The sequence below is a fragment of the Odontesthes bonariensis genome, chromosome 13 (assembly GCF_027942865.1).
Source record: "Odontesthes bonariensis isolate fOdoBon6 chromosome 13, fOdoBon6.hap1, whole genome shotgun sequence".
NCBI lineage: Eukaryota > Metazoa > Chordata > Actinopteri > Atheriniformes > Atherinopsidae > Odontesthes > Odontesthes bonariensis.
In genome coordinates this window covers 11,152,398-11,170,402 of record NC_134518.1, presented here as the reverse complement: position 1 = coordinate 11,170,402, position 18,005 = coordinate 11,152,398, and the positions used below count along the sequence as shown (strand labels likewise).

The 18,005-nt window shown below is 40.4% G+C and overlaps 1 protein-coding gene across 1 annotated transcript; it reads right to left on the bottom strand.

Annotated features, from left to right (window-relative positions):
- Window positions 1-2,488: 2,488 nt before the first annotated feature.
- sting1 (stimulator of interferon response cGAMP interactor 1) lies at window positions 2,489-17,222 on the bottom strand. Its single transcript, XM_075480549.1, has 7 exons — window positions 17,141-17,222; window positions 13,929-14,152; window positions 13,316-13,490; window positions 11,715-11,823; window positions 11,346-11,590; window positions 5,234-5,420; window positions 2,489-4,864 (listed from the first exon to the last, which is right to left on the bottom strand). The coding sequence occupies exons 2-7, from the start codon at window positions 14,150-14,152 to the stop codon at window positions 4,599-4,601; spliced, it is 1,206 nt and encodes a 401-aa protein (XP_075336664.1). The 5' UTR covers window positions 17,141-17,222; the 3' UTR covers window positions 2,489-4,598.
- Between the last annotated feature and the right edge of the window lie 783 nt (window positions 17,223-18,005).

The window sequence follows — 18,005 nt, the reverse complement described above, 5'->3', positions numbered from 1 at the left end:
CAATCATCCTTGAGTTTTTGTCAGCTACAAATTAACAGGAAAATGAAGCGTTGATGGCCACTAGCCTGTCATCTCTTAACATGTCTGTCAGTTTATTTGATATGTATATAAAAATATGTGCTTGAATCGAGCTTAAAGAGAAATACCAGGTTTTTAGCTTTTTTGTATTTTTTTGTATGAATTTTTGCTTTTTAAGCGAGGTTGAGTGAAGTTAGTAGTCTCTTAAGTACGGTCGACAGAAGTCAGAGCGCTCTCAGTTTGGAGAGTCTCAGAACATGGGTGCTAAGCTAACAGCGACTCAGAGGAGCTCATTTTCCTCCATCTAAAACAATTCAAACCTTAAAAAAAATCGTAATGTTTTCAAACACCATACTGTGAATTTCTTACAATGTGTCACTTTGTGCCACATTAATAGCGGTTAGCTTAGCTCCTCCATCGGAATTCCTTTCAGGCAGCAGTGTTTTGGATATTTTCTTAATCTTAAATTATCTTTACATGATATAACTTTAACTTGCTTTCGTGAATGCAGTGAGGAATTGTGTTCACTGACAATGGTGTCCCCCCCCACGCACACACAAACACAATCTAATTGGTGTTTTACGGTAAGAAACCGGTAAGCACCCCTCTCTGTCTCAGCCTCTCCCACTCAGTTACTTAACTGTACCCAGTAATTCTGTTAATCACGTGTAAAATATTCCACCAGATGTTGTTTTTAGCGTTACACAATTCTTCTTTTGTTAACCCAGAGCCAACTATAATTTGAAAAGCTATTAAAGATGTGCATTGTAGAACCCCCCCTCAAAACAAAGCTGTTACATTTAAATTGTTTCTCTTTTTTGACTCTAGTTTGGATATCTAGTTGAATATAAAGTGTGAAAAAGTGCAGATCTTTGCATTTTACACATGCAAACTCAGCCGCACTGACCTCATTATCATCCACCCATCAGTATTGCTATGTCAGCTGATGTCAGCTGTTGGGGATGTTGATGTTGGTGCAGAACTGGTCCGACCTGTCTGCAGCAGCCATCCGCCACTGTGGCCACAACTCAAGCTCACATGTCTAAAATAGTCGTGACTGTTTGTTGATTTAAAATCTAACAAAGGCACAATATGATAAAAACACACTTATTCATATCAGTGGCCTGATTTGGTCAAGATATTGACATACAGTACAGCACACAGTCACAGGGCCTCCACAGCAGAATCAGACCACTGTGTAAAGTCTAAGTTAAAGTAGGTTTGAGCAGGACTGAAACAAGTATTTTTCTCACTACACAAATCAACTGATAAATATTCTTGTTGTTTACAGTAATATTTGTTGTCTTCCTATATGATATCTATTTTTTTTGTTCTTATGTAATGACACAGTGTAATTAAACATGTGTTGTTGTTCATTTTAGGTTGTATTCATCTAATTCTAAGACCTGGTAAGGGCCAGATTATTTCCTTATTTTTCTGTCCTGATATGTAAAACCTTTGAATTGACTTTCTTTTACAAATGACTGTAGGTGACACACTTTGAATCACTCTAATATCTGCTTTATATGAAGCAGGAGCCGGCAAGTCACTAGTTTGTTTTATAGATCAGATTTCATTTCCTTAGATTAGGAACAAGTGGTTTACAGAGCTTCATGCTAACGACTTGTACAGATGAGTTATTTTCTACTCTGTCTGAATCTGCATGCCGCATGTTCTGAACAATCTGAACACACCGTATCCAAGAATATGTTGCTGATACACCAGAGGATTAGATCGCTCTTTCCCTCCTGTCACCTCCTCCTTGTTAAGAGGACAAAGAGGCTGTAAACCAATCTGATGCAACCTGACGGAGCAGTTTCAGCTGCAGAGCTCCCAGTCATGAGGAGCGTGCACGTGTGTGTGCTTATGAGAGCAGATAAACAGGCTTGGTGCCAGGTGTCTTGTGAATCTTTGTTTAAACAGCTATAAAAACTAATCTACGTCTTTCACCCTTTTCTTTATCACACCATACAGTAAGTCTTTTTTTGAATTCCCCTGCCTTGTGTACTTTCCCAGCTTTTCTTATGACCTGATAACCCTCCTTCACTCATGATAAGTTCCCATTTCCCATCACAATTATAATGTTCTTTTACCTTCTAACGATTACATACAATCAAAATCAATTCATTTTTGAATATACCTCTTTGTCCACAGCTGAGTGAGACATCCAGCGAGTACAGGACAGCTTGCTCTGCTCCACATTATTAACCTAACTATATATTAACTGTCCTGTTCTCAGCAGGAAGATGACAAAACTCACACTCCAAAGCAAAGTGCAGAGTCTGTCAAATCTGTCCCTGGGTTTTCCTCTGCACACATTCATCACACTATTGAACACCAGGTTCAGGGTTTCATTTATTCATTTTATTTACTGGGTCTAAAATACTTTGGCAAATTGAATATTTTAAAGATTTTTGAAAAACAAAACAACAGAAAGGCTCTAAAAGCGTTGCTTTTTATTTTCACACCCAAAGAACTTAGTGGGTGTTTTATCATGCCGTCAAACATGAAGACAACAAAAGCATTTTAGAGCAAACTACTGCGTATCACCCAGTGTCATAGACTAGCTTTGAGGTGAAGTTCTTGGGTCTTTCATCAGGACAATGACCTGCCGAACAAATCTAATAGCACAAAAAAGAGGGTTGAGAAGGTAAAGATGGACAGCAACTGTCCTGACCTAAATCCTTGTGAGAGAGCAGAAATCTGGCATTGCAGAAACCATCTCAATAAAGGAAATAGAGCTTGTGGCCAAAATTACCAGCAGACAAGTGCAATAAGTCTCCAGAGGGCTACAAAAAACATTTCTTTGGTGTTATGCTTATCAAAGGTTTGGATAGCTTCTCGCTGCAACCTGAGGGAAAGTGGAGTTTGACCATCCAGCTCTGCCCACATCAAAGTTATTTTTACGTTACTTTAGGTTCCCACACCCTAAATGCTAACCTTCTCTTGCATATAGGTAGACTTGGATGTGGGTGGAGTTGAATTATCCAAGAGCGGGTCGCAGCTAGAGAAGCTTGAAAGGTTGTGCAACAAAATATTGGTGTTGATAGATGTGTCCAGGCTAGTTAAGACTGTGGGCAATTGCTCAGAGAGGTTCTCTCTTTGCCTGTTGAAATGGAGCAAGAACAACTCCACCATAGTAGAAATCTTTAACAAAAACTGATTTTGAAGTGTAAAAGTAACTTTTTGAAAAATAATTTAATCTGCTATCTACATTATAGATGCTTTAACTTAAATAGAATTGAGATTATTGGTTAGAAATTGACCAAAAAAAAAGGTTGTTTTCCCAGCAACCATTTTCACATGAAATATTTGGGTAAACACATATGTTACTGATGGAATCATTGTCTTAATCAACACTATTAGTTGCTGTGTTTTCATTCTACTTCATATCAAAATGGCTGCTGTGAACATTCGCCCTGAGCCGCATCGTTCCAAGGTAAGCACCGATGCTGAAACAGATAATATACCAGCTTTGTGTGCCACTGAGCTAGGCCGTAACAGGAACACTTCTCACAATGAGACAGAGCCAAAGTTTTAAAGGACCAATGTTAAGCAGCATTGTATTTCAGCCAAGGGAGTGAATTTGTGGAATGGTTGCAGCGCTTCATTCAGAATGTGCACATTTTTCCTATATCTATGCAAATACAGATGAGTGGGGAGAGGCCCACAGTGGGACTTTCAATGATCTTTTTTTTTTCTCAGAAAGACAACAATCGAGAGTTCCTACAGCCTTCTACTTTTTCTCACCATTTATCTTGTATTTTTAAAATTCGCCACTGCAGATACTTTGGTTTTATTGTTTGTACTTTAGTTTTTAAACTTGAATATCTTCTGAAAATGTGAGAAATGTTACAACTGCTCTCGTTAATTAATACTTTTTTTTTTGCCAAATGTTCAGATCTACAAATTTGTGCGATCAAATTGTTTTCTTAAGATTTTCTAAACTCTGTGTAACAGGAATGTATCATATGTATGTAAACCTCTCAGTGTTTAAAGCTGCCGTCGGCAGTTTTTCAAAATTCCGAGTCTAAAGTCGGAAAATTCGAACTGATACAACTTTCAGGTCCCTCCCCCTCTGTGGACGAGGTTGTGCACGTGAGTTCACACCAGTGTGCGCGCACACAGGCTGGGGCAGACTCACGCTCAGCATGGAAGACGTGGTTGGTGACTGTTCTGCTCAGATAATAGATCAATAATAAACCTAACTTGATTGGTTAAAAACAGCCGGGAGCGCTCGATTTTTGCAAGCACGATTACAGGCTTTAGAGGGAGCTACAGAATTCGGGATTTTTCCTAAACAGCCTATTTAATATTCTACCTACAGAATCCCATGACAGTTCAAGCTAATATGACTAAAAAAAAGTTGCCGACGGCAGCTTTAAACTTGCTGTCTGTGGTCAGGCCCTGCTCAGCCCCTCTGCGAGCTGTCATTAACCAAACCATCAGCCATAAAGGAAGACAAATCACAAGCTAAAGTTTCTAAATTTGTCGTTAAAAGTCGTTAAAAGAAGATCCAAAAAACATAGTATTAAAGAAGAGAGTGTTGTGGTCCTCTGTTTCCATGCCTGTGTTTGTGCTTAATTTCCTCTAAGGTAGTAGTCGGTATTCTCAATAGGCTCCCTCAGAGGCTGAGGTTGCTCCAGGCTGATCATGAGCGTGGGCTCTCTGCTCATGGGCTCTGGGCGGTGCCACTCTTCGTTTGGAGGCGGAGCAGTTGCAGTCAGAAATGGTTGTTGCGTCTCCTGAGAAGGAGGCGGGGTGAGGCAGAACTCCTCTTTCTCCTGCTGCTCCAAGTGTCCCAGGATAGCTTTGGACAGGAAATGAGGATCATCTTTGCGCTCATCTGGAAGAAGATTACAGAATGTGTGTCAGCATCCTCTAATCATTCGCATTGTTTTTAACTTTCAAAAAAGTTTGTTCAAACAGTTCTAGTCTAAGAACACGGAGGAGCCTTTCTGTGGTAAAAACCGGGTCTCTTGCCATCATCCAGAAGAATAATGTTGACAAGAGGCCAGAGATGTTCCATAAAACTGATACACTGATCTTTATACTTCATTTGCAAATTCACAGTGTAGAAAAAAAAGCTTTTTAAAACTTAATGCAATGGGGGGTAAGCGGTTGAGCTTAAAGGTTAAATCCCCCTAAAAGCAGCGTGGGTAACACTGCGAGGTGTGTGCAAAGTTCACAGCTGCATAAATGCCTGTTTTTGTACCGTTGAGCAGGATGAGTCGGTAGCGGTTGCGACACTCCAGCGACTGACCCAGGATGTCCTGCAGGGTCCTGTAGAAGAGCAGGACCTGCTGTCTGCGCTCAGGCTCTCCGAAACCTGCCATTGTCTCCTGGGACATCCTGTAGAATGTCAGCAGAGGCGTCGCATACTCCACCGCACAGTGATGGACCTGCTTACACACAGGTACACACGCACAAAGCTGTGTTTTCATCACCTCCATAATCACTGATTTACGTTAATCTCCTGGAGGCTTACTCTAACACCTTAAGTCATGTTTAATGCTTTATAAATTGAGTAGCTGCTTTTTGTCTCCAAAGAAAAGTCAAGTCCCTTCAAAGTTACTGTTTTAATCAGATTTAAGTCTCCATGACATCAGCAATGCAAGAGCATCCACATGAAGAAGAACAGGCTCCCAGAGGAAGACACATTTCCTGGACACATAATCCTTTTAAAGCTCGTGGCACTCTACTTTCAAACATGTTTGATTAGGATGTTTGTCAGGTAGATGGTGCTGTTACTGTGCACTGATAACTTGTATCCTCAGGAATTCTCAGGTTTAACCACAGGGTGTCACTAATGTTGTGCTGTAGAGGGGAAAAAAGCCTGCAAGAGGTGATGAATTGCATTTTCGAGTACTGATAATATGATGAAAAAGCAACACTAACGGTAATGTAATGTGTAAAAATACGTGATTATCAATAAACTTACAAACAAAGACATCAGTTAGTTATGTAAAAGGTGGGGAATATGATGAAGTGAAAATATTTTAAAGATGCATAATGTTTACTGAAAGGGAAACAATGTACTGCTTCTAAATTGATTTATTTGTCTATTTATGTATATATTTGATTAGCTATTTTTTTTATGTTTATTTTCGGCTCAGAAGTGAATCCCTATGACAGAGAAATTCCAAATGGAGGAATTATTCATCAATCAAGTTACAACCAGCAGACGATGGATCACATTTATAAATTTTCTCTAAATTATTGAACAGGTCAATTAATGTTGTGTAACATCATAGTGCTAATGAGGACAGATATGTACTTGGTCCACGAGGCATCTGGTCTACCGGGACCTTGTTAGATACAGGCAATTGAAAATCGGTCAAAACACAGTGTGAGAAATCACATGTAAGTCTTTGCAAACTTTAAAAATCCACCATGCGTACAGCTTTGATATCTTACTTTCTAATCCACAAAAACACACTCAAGTGGGACAAATTTCAAAATAAAAGTAAGAATAAATCTTTAAAAAATTAAAATAAATTCCAATTAAGAAGAAACTTTCCCACTGAGAGCACCAAACATCTTTCACTCCTGCAGAATTTTAAATGTCCACGAAGAAGACACTTCAAGTAGAGACAGAATATGCGTAATGTTAGAATCATCAAAGTCAAAGTCAAATTTATTTGTATAGCACATTTCATGTAAAAACCAATTCAAAGTGCTTTACATAAAATAAAAGCATTGCAGCGGGGAGTGGAAGAAGCATTAAAAATACAAAAAAATAATATAAAGAGAAACATATAAAAAAATTAAAATGAATTAAAAACAATCAGGTGCATGGTATTAAAAGATACCGTGCACCTGAGGTGGCATCGCTATCGCGGATTATGTACAAATTCACACCTGTCGTGGAACAAGCAACAGTCTAGATAAATTCAAAGATATCGTGCAGATTTCATGCATAGACACATGAGAAAATAAATGTTTTTAACCTGGATTTAAAAATGTCTCCATTTGGTGAAAGTTTAATCTCCACTGGCAGTTTGTTCCACTTGTTTGCAGCATAACAGCTAAATGCTGCTTCTCCGTGTTTAGTCTGGACTCTGGACTGGACCAGCTGACCTGAGTCCTTGGATCTAAGAGCTCTGCTGGCTTTATATTCTCTGAACATATCACAGATGTATTTTGGGCCTAAACCGTTCTGGGATTTGTAAACCATCAGCAGGCTTTTAAAATCTATTCTGTGACTGACTGGAAGTCAGTGTAAAGATTTTAAAACTGGTGTGATGTGATCAGATCTCTTAGCATCTAAAACACTAGCAGCAGCGTTCTGGATGAGCTGCAGATGTTTAATGCTCTTTTTGGGAAGTCCAGTTTAAAGACCATTACAGTAATTGAGTCTACTGGAGATGAATGCATGGATGGATTTCTCCTGGTCTTTTTGGGAAAGGAATTATTCTGTATATAATAATTCCGTTGATGTTTCTCTTTGCTACAGCCTTGAAAGTAAGCCGGTGCGAGGCGGTGCTGCGTTCCTGTAAAAGATTTCGGGGCGGTGCGGCGCACCGGTAAGATCCGGTTTATTATGCTGAATTAAAAAAAAAAACAAAAAAAATGCAGTAACGCTCGCCTTTTAAGAAGAAAACATTTCTAGGCTACCCACAATATGTCATTTTTGACCAGCTCCGATGAAGATAACAGCTTGGCTTGCTTAAAATAGTCAAAGGATCTCCGGAGTGCGCCAGCTTCCAATTGCATCGACTGACGCTTTCAAATCCACCCCTATTCAGACCCCAACAAAAAATATTTGGAAATAATGGTACTAAATTTTACTAATGGGAAAGCCATCCAGTAGCCGATGGTAATCAGTTTTCAAAACGTCTGCAAATATCCCATATATTTTGGTCTTTCTGTTGGTGCCTTTCTAGAGCTTGCGTTCCGTTTGTTTCCATCTCCTGCCCGCGCTTGCTCCGCAGTTAGTTCTAGTGAATGAAGTCGTCTCGACTCTCGTCTTTAAAACTGTGTCAGCGAAATGTTAAATCGGCTTTTCAAAATCTGCATGTTTTTGTGATTGGGTGGCATACTGAGACATGTCTTCTACTCGGACAACTAATAAATTACTCTTCTTCAAATAGGCTGTTCACGCTGTTTGTAACGGGGGCACAGCTGAGCATAGAGCGTAGGCCTATGTCCGCTTTAGTGGGCTACAGGACCGTAAGCTTGTGATTTAAATGTGAGCATGCTTTGTAAAGTAAGCACGCGTTTTCCTGACACCCTAAAAAGTATTCATATGAGCCCTCTCACTCCCTGATGGCTCACCAGCACCCTGAAGAAGACAATTAGGCCTACTTTGATTTTTTTATTTTAAATATTTTTTTTGTTTTTTCCATCATTTTGCATTTTTCAGTCCAGTTCCAAATGTACTGAAAATAAAGTACTCACAGTAAAATATTTACAAACTGAAATATTTTGTAATGTCATTTTTTCACATAGAACACTTAGGTAGGCCCACAAGAATGTGAAGTAGTTAAGAATATTAAAAAGTCATGAAATTGGTGTGAATCGCCTCTGAACAACCCAAATAAAATACAAAAATGGTCAGACAAGGCCAAATCAATAACCACAACAGAACAAATATCAACACCTTTAGAAATGACCAGGTCCAGAATGTGACCTCGAAGGTGGGTTGGTTCTGTTACATGTTGCCACAAACCAAACATCTCCAGCACAGAAGAAAATTCTTTGGAATTACCATCCGTCATATTATCTATGTGAATGTTAAAATCCCCAGTCAAGATAAAATGGTTAAAATCAGTCGAAATAACAGACAATAATTCAGAAAATTCATCAATAAAACTTGCACAGTATCCTGGAGATCTGTAAATGATTAAGAACAGGATTTTAGGAACACCCTTTAAAATAAAACTCAGATATTCAAAAGAAGAGAAATCGCCAAATGAGATCTCTTTACTGTCACGCCCAGGGACTCGTTTTTAGTTTTCATGTTTAGGTTATGCTTTTGTTTTCGGTCCATGTTTAGTTTTGCCTTAGTTTCCCTGCACTCAGTTTATTAGTTCACTCACTTCACCTGTGTTTTTTCCACACTCTCACTCTCACTCCCTATTTAGTTTCCTGCCTCCCCTGTCAGTTTGCCGGATCTTTGTTGAATGTCAAGTTTGTAAACCCATGCCAAGATTCCTGCGTCCCATGATTTCCACGTTTTTTGAAAGTTAAGTATTTATTCCATGCCATGTTCTTTTTGTTTTGTTTATAGCTACGTTTTTCTCCGGCTCTGCCGCTTTTTTTGACACTTTGTTTTTGTTTAATAAACTAAATCCTTGTTTTTGGAAAGTCCACATCCGTGTCCTCCCTTCCTCACAAATCCTGACATTTACACTGGAGTGTATCTTTAAATAAGGCAGCTTCTCCCCCACCTTTCCTCCCATTTCGGCATTTATCGATAAAACTAAAATTTGGGGGTGCTGTTTCATTAAGAACAGTAGCACTTGTGCTCTCTGTTAACCATGTTTCTGTCAGAAAAAGAAAATCTAAATTGTGTGAAATTATGAAGTCATTAACTAACAGTGACTTATTGGACAGAGATCTAATATTAATTAAAGCTAGCTTTGTGGAGTTTACACTGGTCTCTGATGTATTCTGAGTTGTATGTGGTACCGTTAACAAATTAGATAGATTCACCCAGCAAGTTGACTGTTTTTGATTCCTTCTTTTAATAACTAATACAGGAAACCTATTGGGCCCCAGCTTGTTCTCAGAACAGCTGTCAGTAGTAGGACTACTATAGCAGGGACCTTGAACGCATCATGGCATATTATCTTTGTTTTGAACAGTACTATCTTTGTTTTGAACTCTGGATGTTGTGCTGCTCCTTGAACATCCTGCACATCCCCTTGTGTCCTGCTCTGCCAGGACAGATGATGTAAGAGGAGGAGGAGGGGGTGCCCTGCGTTTCTCGGTTAAAGGTGGTCGCTGGAGTCCTGGCTGGGATAGAGACATCCTTTGGAGACCTTGGGTGATGTGGAGTAAAGGCTCTGGTGAGGGGGGAGGGCTGGGGGTTGTTTGCCTCACTGCTGTGTCCTTCAGTCTAATCTGTACAGTCATGTTTTTATAGATGTTTAAAATTTGCCTGATGCCAGTGAGCTGTTAACTATTTGTAGGAGATCACTTTCTACTGAGGTAAAAACAGTTTTTAAGAAGTCGGATGGTATTATGTCCAGAGTGCAAGTTGTTGATTTCAGATGCCGAACTGTTTCCTCTAGGATTTTTAAATCAATAATATTAAATTGTGACATAACGTCAGAGTTATTATTATAATTTGTACAGTCATGTTTTTATAGATGTTTAAAATTTTCAAGTGAAATTTAAAGTTGTTCTCGCTGGCCAGGCAAAAAGAGGCTGGAGGATGTCACCTTAGAGATCCTCTGCCACTGAGACGGATCTTTGTCACTTCTTTTTTTGAAACTGCAAGTCACTTTTACATGAGCATCTTATCAGCGGCACTGGCTCATAAGAAAATAGAAACCTTTTTTTGAAAGAAAAGCAGTTAAGTCCTTTAAAATTGTGCTCAAGCACAACACAACACTGGATTGAACACTGAAGATCAAAAACACTAAAGCTTCCCTTAACTAAATCACAGGGTTGACTTTTAGAGCCCTTCACGGGCAGACCCCCACCTATGTCTCTGATCTGCTGTGTCCCTACAGCTCCGGCCGCTCCCTTCGGTCCTCAGGCCAGAACCTCCTCATGGTCCCAAGGACTTCCTTTAAAACTAGAGGTGACTTGTCTTTCCAGGCTTTTGCTCCTAAATTATGGAACAAGCTGCCTGTGTCCCTTCGTGAGCTGGAGTCTGTGGATTCTTTTAAAAAGCAGTTGAAGACATTCTTTTTTAGACAGGCGTTTAGTTGATTGGCTCGATGTCACTTTTATTGTGTATCCATATCTTGGTGGTTTTGTTTTACTGTGTAAAGCACTTTGTGATTTTTATCTGTGAAGGGTGCTATATAAATAAAAGTTCTTCTTCTTTTGAGTGTGATCAGAGTTAAATTTGCTGTATCAAACACAAAGAATATAGAGCAAGCTGACATGCTATATTGAACTACTGCAAAACAAAAACAATCCCTTGAATTGGTCACTCCACCTGACTCTCGCTTTCTGTGATATCACTGCTCTGTAGTCTTTACATATCAGGTCGAAAGTGAAGCTACTCTGATCATTTTTTTTTAAATGATAGCCGAATATTATCACTTTGAATCCAAGTCCAAGTACCTAAAAGTAAAAGCGTAACAGTGGTAACAGTATAATTTTAGAAATTCCCCTGCATTAAAATCAGTATCTATGTCTTCACTTACCTTTCCATGCTCGTCGTGCACGCTGTAGACACTGTGCTTGTAGACCCGACCCTGGACCCCAGCCCTGTTTTTCTCAATGTTTGGAAGATTGTCATAGAAATGGATGTTGTCATCCTCCTCCTCTAGCTTGTCTGGGATGTTGGTATCAAGAGGGATGAGGATGAGGAGCTTCCTGGAACCGCGACCCCAGAGGGGACTGCTGGCCTGATGTGTGGCACAAAATGCTATGATGGAATCCTCCAAACCTGCATGAACACATGCCAGCTCGTTTATTCGATCATATCTCTGCTAATAGTAGAATTCACTACATGGTGCATTATCATAACCTTACAGAAAAACAGACTACGTCTGCGTTTTGATATTACTGACATGGCAGCACCAGTTGCAGGTAGCCCAGGTAGAAGGACCAGGCCAGGCCATGGGCCACGTTCATCTTCCTCGATTCACAGATTTCTGACACCTCCACCTCCGACGGACCCTGTACACCAACCACAGGAAACAACCAGAAGGATGTCACAACTCTTCGAGTCTGCTCAGGAGACAACTGACATCTTCCAAAGGGTGTCTGAGAAAAGAAAAGGGCATCCCCGCACCAAAGCTGCCCTTTGTTATGTAGGGCAAATATGTTTTTAGATAGAATTTAGTGCAAAAGCGAAGGACAGACACGACTAACACCCGAGAATAAGATGAATTGGCATCTAAAATGATGCCAAGGAGTCTGAGGTAATCATGAGCTTAGTTTAGAATCATTCAGAAGTCTGACAACATGAGGACGATGGTCATCCTTGCTGCTGAAGCCCTGTTTTTATTTTATTTTCACACCAGAAATGCCCTATCAGTTCAAACCATCAGGCATTTGTTATGCCTATGGAAGAGCTCTTAAGCAGGGACTAGTCTTTCAAGGTAGAAATGAGACGTTCTGGCAATCAATTCTATCTGTAATATAAGTGGAGGTAGATGAGCGAGGATGGTAGTTGGACTACTGAGCAGGCCATAACCAGACGACACTATAAAGTAAAAGAAAAAAAGCAACTAATTGCATCTACAGTAGCAACAGCAATTCCACCATTCTCAAAAGAAACAAAAAATTGTTGTAAAATAGCCCAAAGCAACAGTTTTTAACATCAGCCTTTAACCTAAATAAAACGGGAACGAACCAGCAGTGAAACTCAGGTTGTTATTTAGCTGATGTGTAATGGATCAACAGCATCGGATTTTTGACTGGTGTATTAACCGGCCAGCCAGTTCCTATCTCTGCTGTGTTGTTGTAACAACCAGGGCCACTTTGACATGTGACTCACATTGAGATTGTGTCTAAAAGAGAGAAATGCAAGTATTCTATACTTTGTACAACAATCCTTCGATTATTCCACTTTTTAAAGTTAACATTCAGATAACACTTTGATGGGACTTTGAAGAAAAGAAAAATCTGATTAAATAAATACAGGATTGATAAGATGATAAATGGAGCAGCAGGTTTTGACAATGAAATGACTAGTAAAGTCTTTTTTTCTGGTTTGGTGGGTGCTAGTCTGTGCTCCATCAAATGGTAATAACGTTCTGCAATGGTAAGTGAGTAAAATACATGTTCAAATTTATGTTTGAATCTGTAGGGCAAATGGCCACACTTTCCAGAATAGAGCCGTTATAAAAAGAGCCGCACATTCATGGTTAAAAAGGGATATTGTTGATACTGTATTTCTGTTTTGACCAAAGCATGTCCCTCACATTTCATGAGACAGTGGATAATGTCAGTGTTACAGGAGAGGCCTCCATGCTAATTGTAAAGGCTATTGGTATATTTGTGTGTTGTAGCTGAGAACTTGTGCTTATCTCTAAAGTTTCCCATTTTTCTGTATATTTCTCATGACACCCAAATCTTTGCAGCATTTCGGAATGATAATCGTCAGCATGAAACCCAAAAAGGAAGGCAGAAGTCGCAGTGCTTGTGTGTCAAGTCAGAACCTCACCAGGATTCCCAGCCTTTTTAACACTGTATAGATAACGGGAACCAGGAAAATAAGTTGACATTGGTTTGTGTGTTCAGTCAGGTACAGCAGGAGGACTGCCAGCCCAGTGGTGAGCAGGTTCCTACCCCACAAACCGCAGGCTGGCAGCATGTTGAGGAGCACTCGGCCTCGATACCTGACAAAAACAGAGAGCAGGAGGAGACTGTGGGTCCTGTCATCATGACTTCCCTTTGTGATTTATAGTGGACAAAAGCATTTTATCATCAATGAAGCATTCAACTGAAGTTGTGGGAAATTATTCCTGTAAATATAAATTTTCTGAGCTGAAAATGAAGCTGCATGTGTAACTTTCCAGCATAGCAAAGGGTTTGTCTATAGACCTCTGGCCACTTTTTGTGTCAAACTAGTATTGAAGGAAATATCTAGCTACTCAATAATTCTGCCAATTATAGATTTGTTTAAATGCTTTTTATGTTAAAACGGCTGTTTTCTGCAAAGAAAAGTTGACCTTCTTTTGTCCTCAACAAACTGATGTTGGGCAGCTGTTATCAACTCACTTGTTATCCCATCTGATTGTAACAAACACAACAACGGCCATGCCGTTGCCGCTCACCTGTTCGGATGGTGCACCATCTCCTCTGCCAACAGACAGACTCCATGTAGCAGAGGGCCGAGTGTCACCGTGAGTATTGCCATTGCAACCCAGCCAAAAAACCCCTGGGGGGACACAAGCACGAAGCTTCCTGTTGTTACGACAACCAGCACAACGGCACACACCGTCGGTATATTGCCACGAGGCTGAGGGATGAGAGCATCCTGATCTCGGAGGGACTGCATCTGTAAGGGAACAGTCAGCAAGGGTCAGGAGCACACATGTGAAACCAGAGGTAAAGATCACTCAGTGTGTCAGGCCACTTCAGTCAGAAAACTGCATAAAGCCATTTTAGTGAAGTCTGACATGTTATCTGGGTCCTTGCAGTCAAGTCATCATGTCTTTCTGTAAAATTCACCTGTGGTGTTCAAGGTTCAAAACCCAACAGCTCTTTGCCCTCATAACTTCAAAAGAGCTTTTTTTTTTTTCACCATCACATTAGAGCATATATTAGAAAGAATTCTGGCTTGTTATAGTCAGGGAGCATGAAGAAATCATCCACACTGCCCAGGATGTCTTTACTTTTTTGAGTTGCTTGTTAAAGCGTCGCTCCATGATTTTTTAATAGACGTGCAGGTGCTGTGATCTCACCAACAGGAATATGATGAGGCAGGCTTATATTAGTCTTGTGGTACTTAGGAACAATCAGGGGTTTTCAAACCAACTTAAAATAGAACATATGGTGGCGGTCTGTGGCGTAGTGGGTACAGCAGACGCTCCATGTACAGAGGCTATAGTCCTCGTGCAGCTGGCCCCGGTTCGAATCCCGCATCGGATGGCCCTTTGCTACGTGTTATTTCCCTCTCTCTGCCCCTTGCTTCCTGTCTCTCTTCACTGTCCTATAATAAAGGCATAAAAAGCCCCCCAAAAAAATATTAAAAAAATAGAACATATGATTCCAGCTTTCATTAAAAATGAAAAACCAACAAACCCATTCCTACTTGTCCGTTTTCAAAGTTAAACCGTACAGGAACTGTTGCAACAAGATACCGAACATAAACTCTTAATGAAGACAGAAAACATTCTGATGAATTAACACCAATTACAGAGTAGTTCTGTTGAGTGTAGAGACACTGATGATGAAAATACAGGCGAAAGGGAGTGGAAAAAGAATACCCATACAAAGGGGAGCGGGATGCAGGCTTACACAAGTTTGCAAGTCTATTCCTGTGAGTGTTGATATATTACATTACATTGAATAGGTGTGTAGTAAATATGAGGGATGGGAGCCGAGCCGTTGTGGAGATGAGGGATGAAGAACTCTGCTGACACAGACTTAATCGAACATAGAAACCTTTATTGCAGGCATCAGGTCCGTCTCGAATTTACAGAAAAGATGCATCAAGTCTGGAGAGAGAGTAGCTCAATTGGTGCGAATGGCAGCCTCTCTGCCTTTTTCAGGGGGGGAATCTTATTCTTATGGGAGATGCTCAAGGTTTTTCTCCAGGCATCTGGCCAAGAGACAATGTCCATGTACTACATAACTTTGGAATGTATTTTTCCTCCGAATCTCCTTTTTTATTATATGTTATCTCCAGTTGAAACACGTGCACTCAGTGGCCCGTACGGGGACGCGCCCGGCGGATATGTACTCAGCGAACCCAGACAAAGGCCCTTTCTCCACTGTCTTGAGTATCAGACACCTCGGGTGGTAAACTGTAGGGTATGTCAGGGTCTGTTTTATCTGTTCATGGTTTATTTTGATTCTTGTCAGTTTCCTGTTTTATTTCTCCCTCACTTCCTGTTGTGCATTTCTTTAGGTTTCTTGACTCCCGCTGTGTGTGATCGTCCATTCTTTTCACCTGTGTCCTGTGTATTTATACCTGTCCTCCCCAGTGTGTCATTGTCAGATTGTCTGCGTATTTTTGGTAGCTTTCCGGCGATTTATTCCTTCGTGATTGATTACATTCCTGGTTATTTCGACTCCTTGCTTGTTTTCTGGATTATCCCTTTTGCCTAGCGATTTTGTACCTTTGCCTTTACTGACTGCCTTCCCGTGTACCGACCTGGAATAAACTCCCTTTACGTCTACCTCGTCTGCCTATGGTCTGCTCTGTGGGTCCACTGTCTGTCCGAGCCTGACAGGGTGAGATTGACGTTACAACTATAGCTCTTCTGAAGTTAAAGCTTCTGAAGTTAAAGCTGAACAAAATATCCAAAATTTGGAGGTAAACCACAGTTTTAGCGGTGCCTGGAGATGTGGGTACACTCTTGATTTCTGACCCGTTCTTTATTAAGCAACGCTCTGTCATCAATAATGACATGCAATAGCACTTTTTTATATTTGGTTGGCACAGTATTTGCACACTGTCGTCTAGTTGACATCAGCGTTAGTACAAAAAATGTGGGGCCCAAATCTCATGTGTGAGCCAAACCAACCGATCAAAGGGAGGAGAGTTGTTTTTTTAGTCTGCAGGAAAGTGGAAGACGAACAGAATAGAAGCTGAATTTCAGCACAAAATTGAATGTGAGGAACACATTAAAAGGAGATTTAGAAGTTGGTATATTCTACGATGACCCTGCACTTCACCACTGGTGTAAGCATGAACACATATTAACCTATTTTTCTGGCTTTTTTTTTTTTAAATGACGACTCTGTTCACCGCACTATATTACTAACCAGATGTGGCACAACTCTGATTTTCATAAATGTGCGTGCGGTGACCTCAATCAACTGTAGGTTGTACAGTGAGCAGTGTGTCACTCTGTTACTCTCAAAAGAGGCAGTAAAAACAATCGCCCTGGTAAGACAATAGATCACAATAGAATAAAGTTGCTTCAGGATAGCTACATATAATAGCAAACCTGTATAAACAGGTCCTTCAGACATGAATAAACTGAGTTCACTTTCGTGGCATCACACATGATCATTTCCAAATTATTTCCAAAATCCGCTCAAAGAGCCCAATCACAAAGTAGTGTGTCACAGAGATGCAAACGTTACATTCACTGACATGTACAAACAGGACAGTTTTAACTGCATTTGCAATTAAGCTGTCAGATAGAGGCCAAATCTTTCATCCTAAAGAACCGAAGATGTCTGTCTTTCATAATTTCACATTCCAGAATGAGTGGGAACAAAAAGTCTCATGTGCTAGGGATCCCTTTGTCCAACACCACCGAAAGTATGTTCTCAAACTACAAAATATAGAAAAGTGCATGCAGGGACTCACCTTGGTGTGTTTTCTCAGTGGGAGATAAAAGAGATGTCTTTTCTCTGCCGGTTTCTCTCTGCCTCTTTTCACCAAGCTGTCTCCGCCTACTGTGACATAACACTTTCAGTTTCGATTTCTTTCCATTTGCACGTCTTCAGTTTATTCCAGCGCCACTCAGAAGTAAAATAAAGGGAAGGTGAGAAACACTGAGAGCAGGAGAGCTTAAAGAGAAAGTGATTATGACAGAGGAAGCTCTGACTTTACAGCAGGAATAGGCAAATTTAAGGCAAATGCTGACAGACTGTGAATTTTCCATTTTGAATTCTCTATGTGGTTTAGAGTTCAACTGATTTTGTGCATCCCATGTTGGCTCCTTTGGATATTGAAGTGAAAGCAAATCTTAGGCAGATAGACGATACAGTAAAGCTAAGACATGAAGGTAAAGCACAATGCAATATACACAGTAAGCCTTCAGAACAGCTGCTCCCAGCCAAGGACTCCATAGCTCTATAGGGATGAAGCAGTCATCATATATAGTCAAATAGTGATCCAATAAGTACAGCCAGTTATCTATCTCCCCCCCCCCCCTCCCTTTTCCTATATGTGTGTGTATATAGGTGGTGATCAGTTGGCTAAAGGTGTGGTACTATGTTGCTTCTCCTGATTGCAACATTCAGTTTCCTGATCCTGTCAGAGGAGAATATCAAAGTCCCAGTTGTAAAATCCTTTGTTCCCAGATTGTGCTGCGTGTTGTTAATGTTAAATGTTATTTGTAGTGTTGCTTCCTCAATTGCTGGCATCTTGCCTGCTATGCAAAATCTCCGTCTCATACTCTCTGCTCTGCCACTGGCTACATACCCCTCTCCACCAGCCCTATAACTGG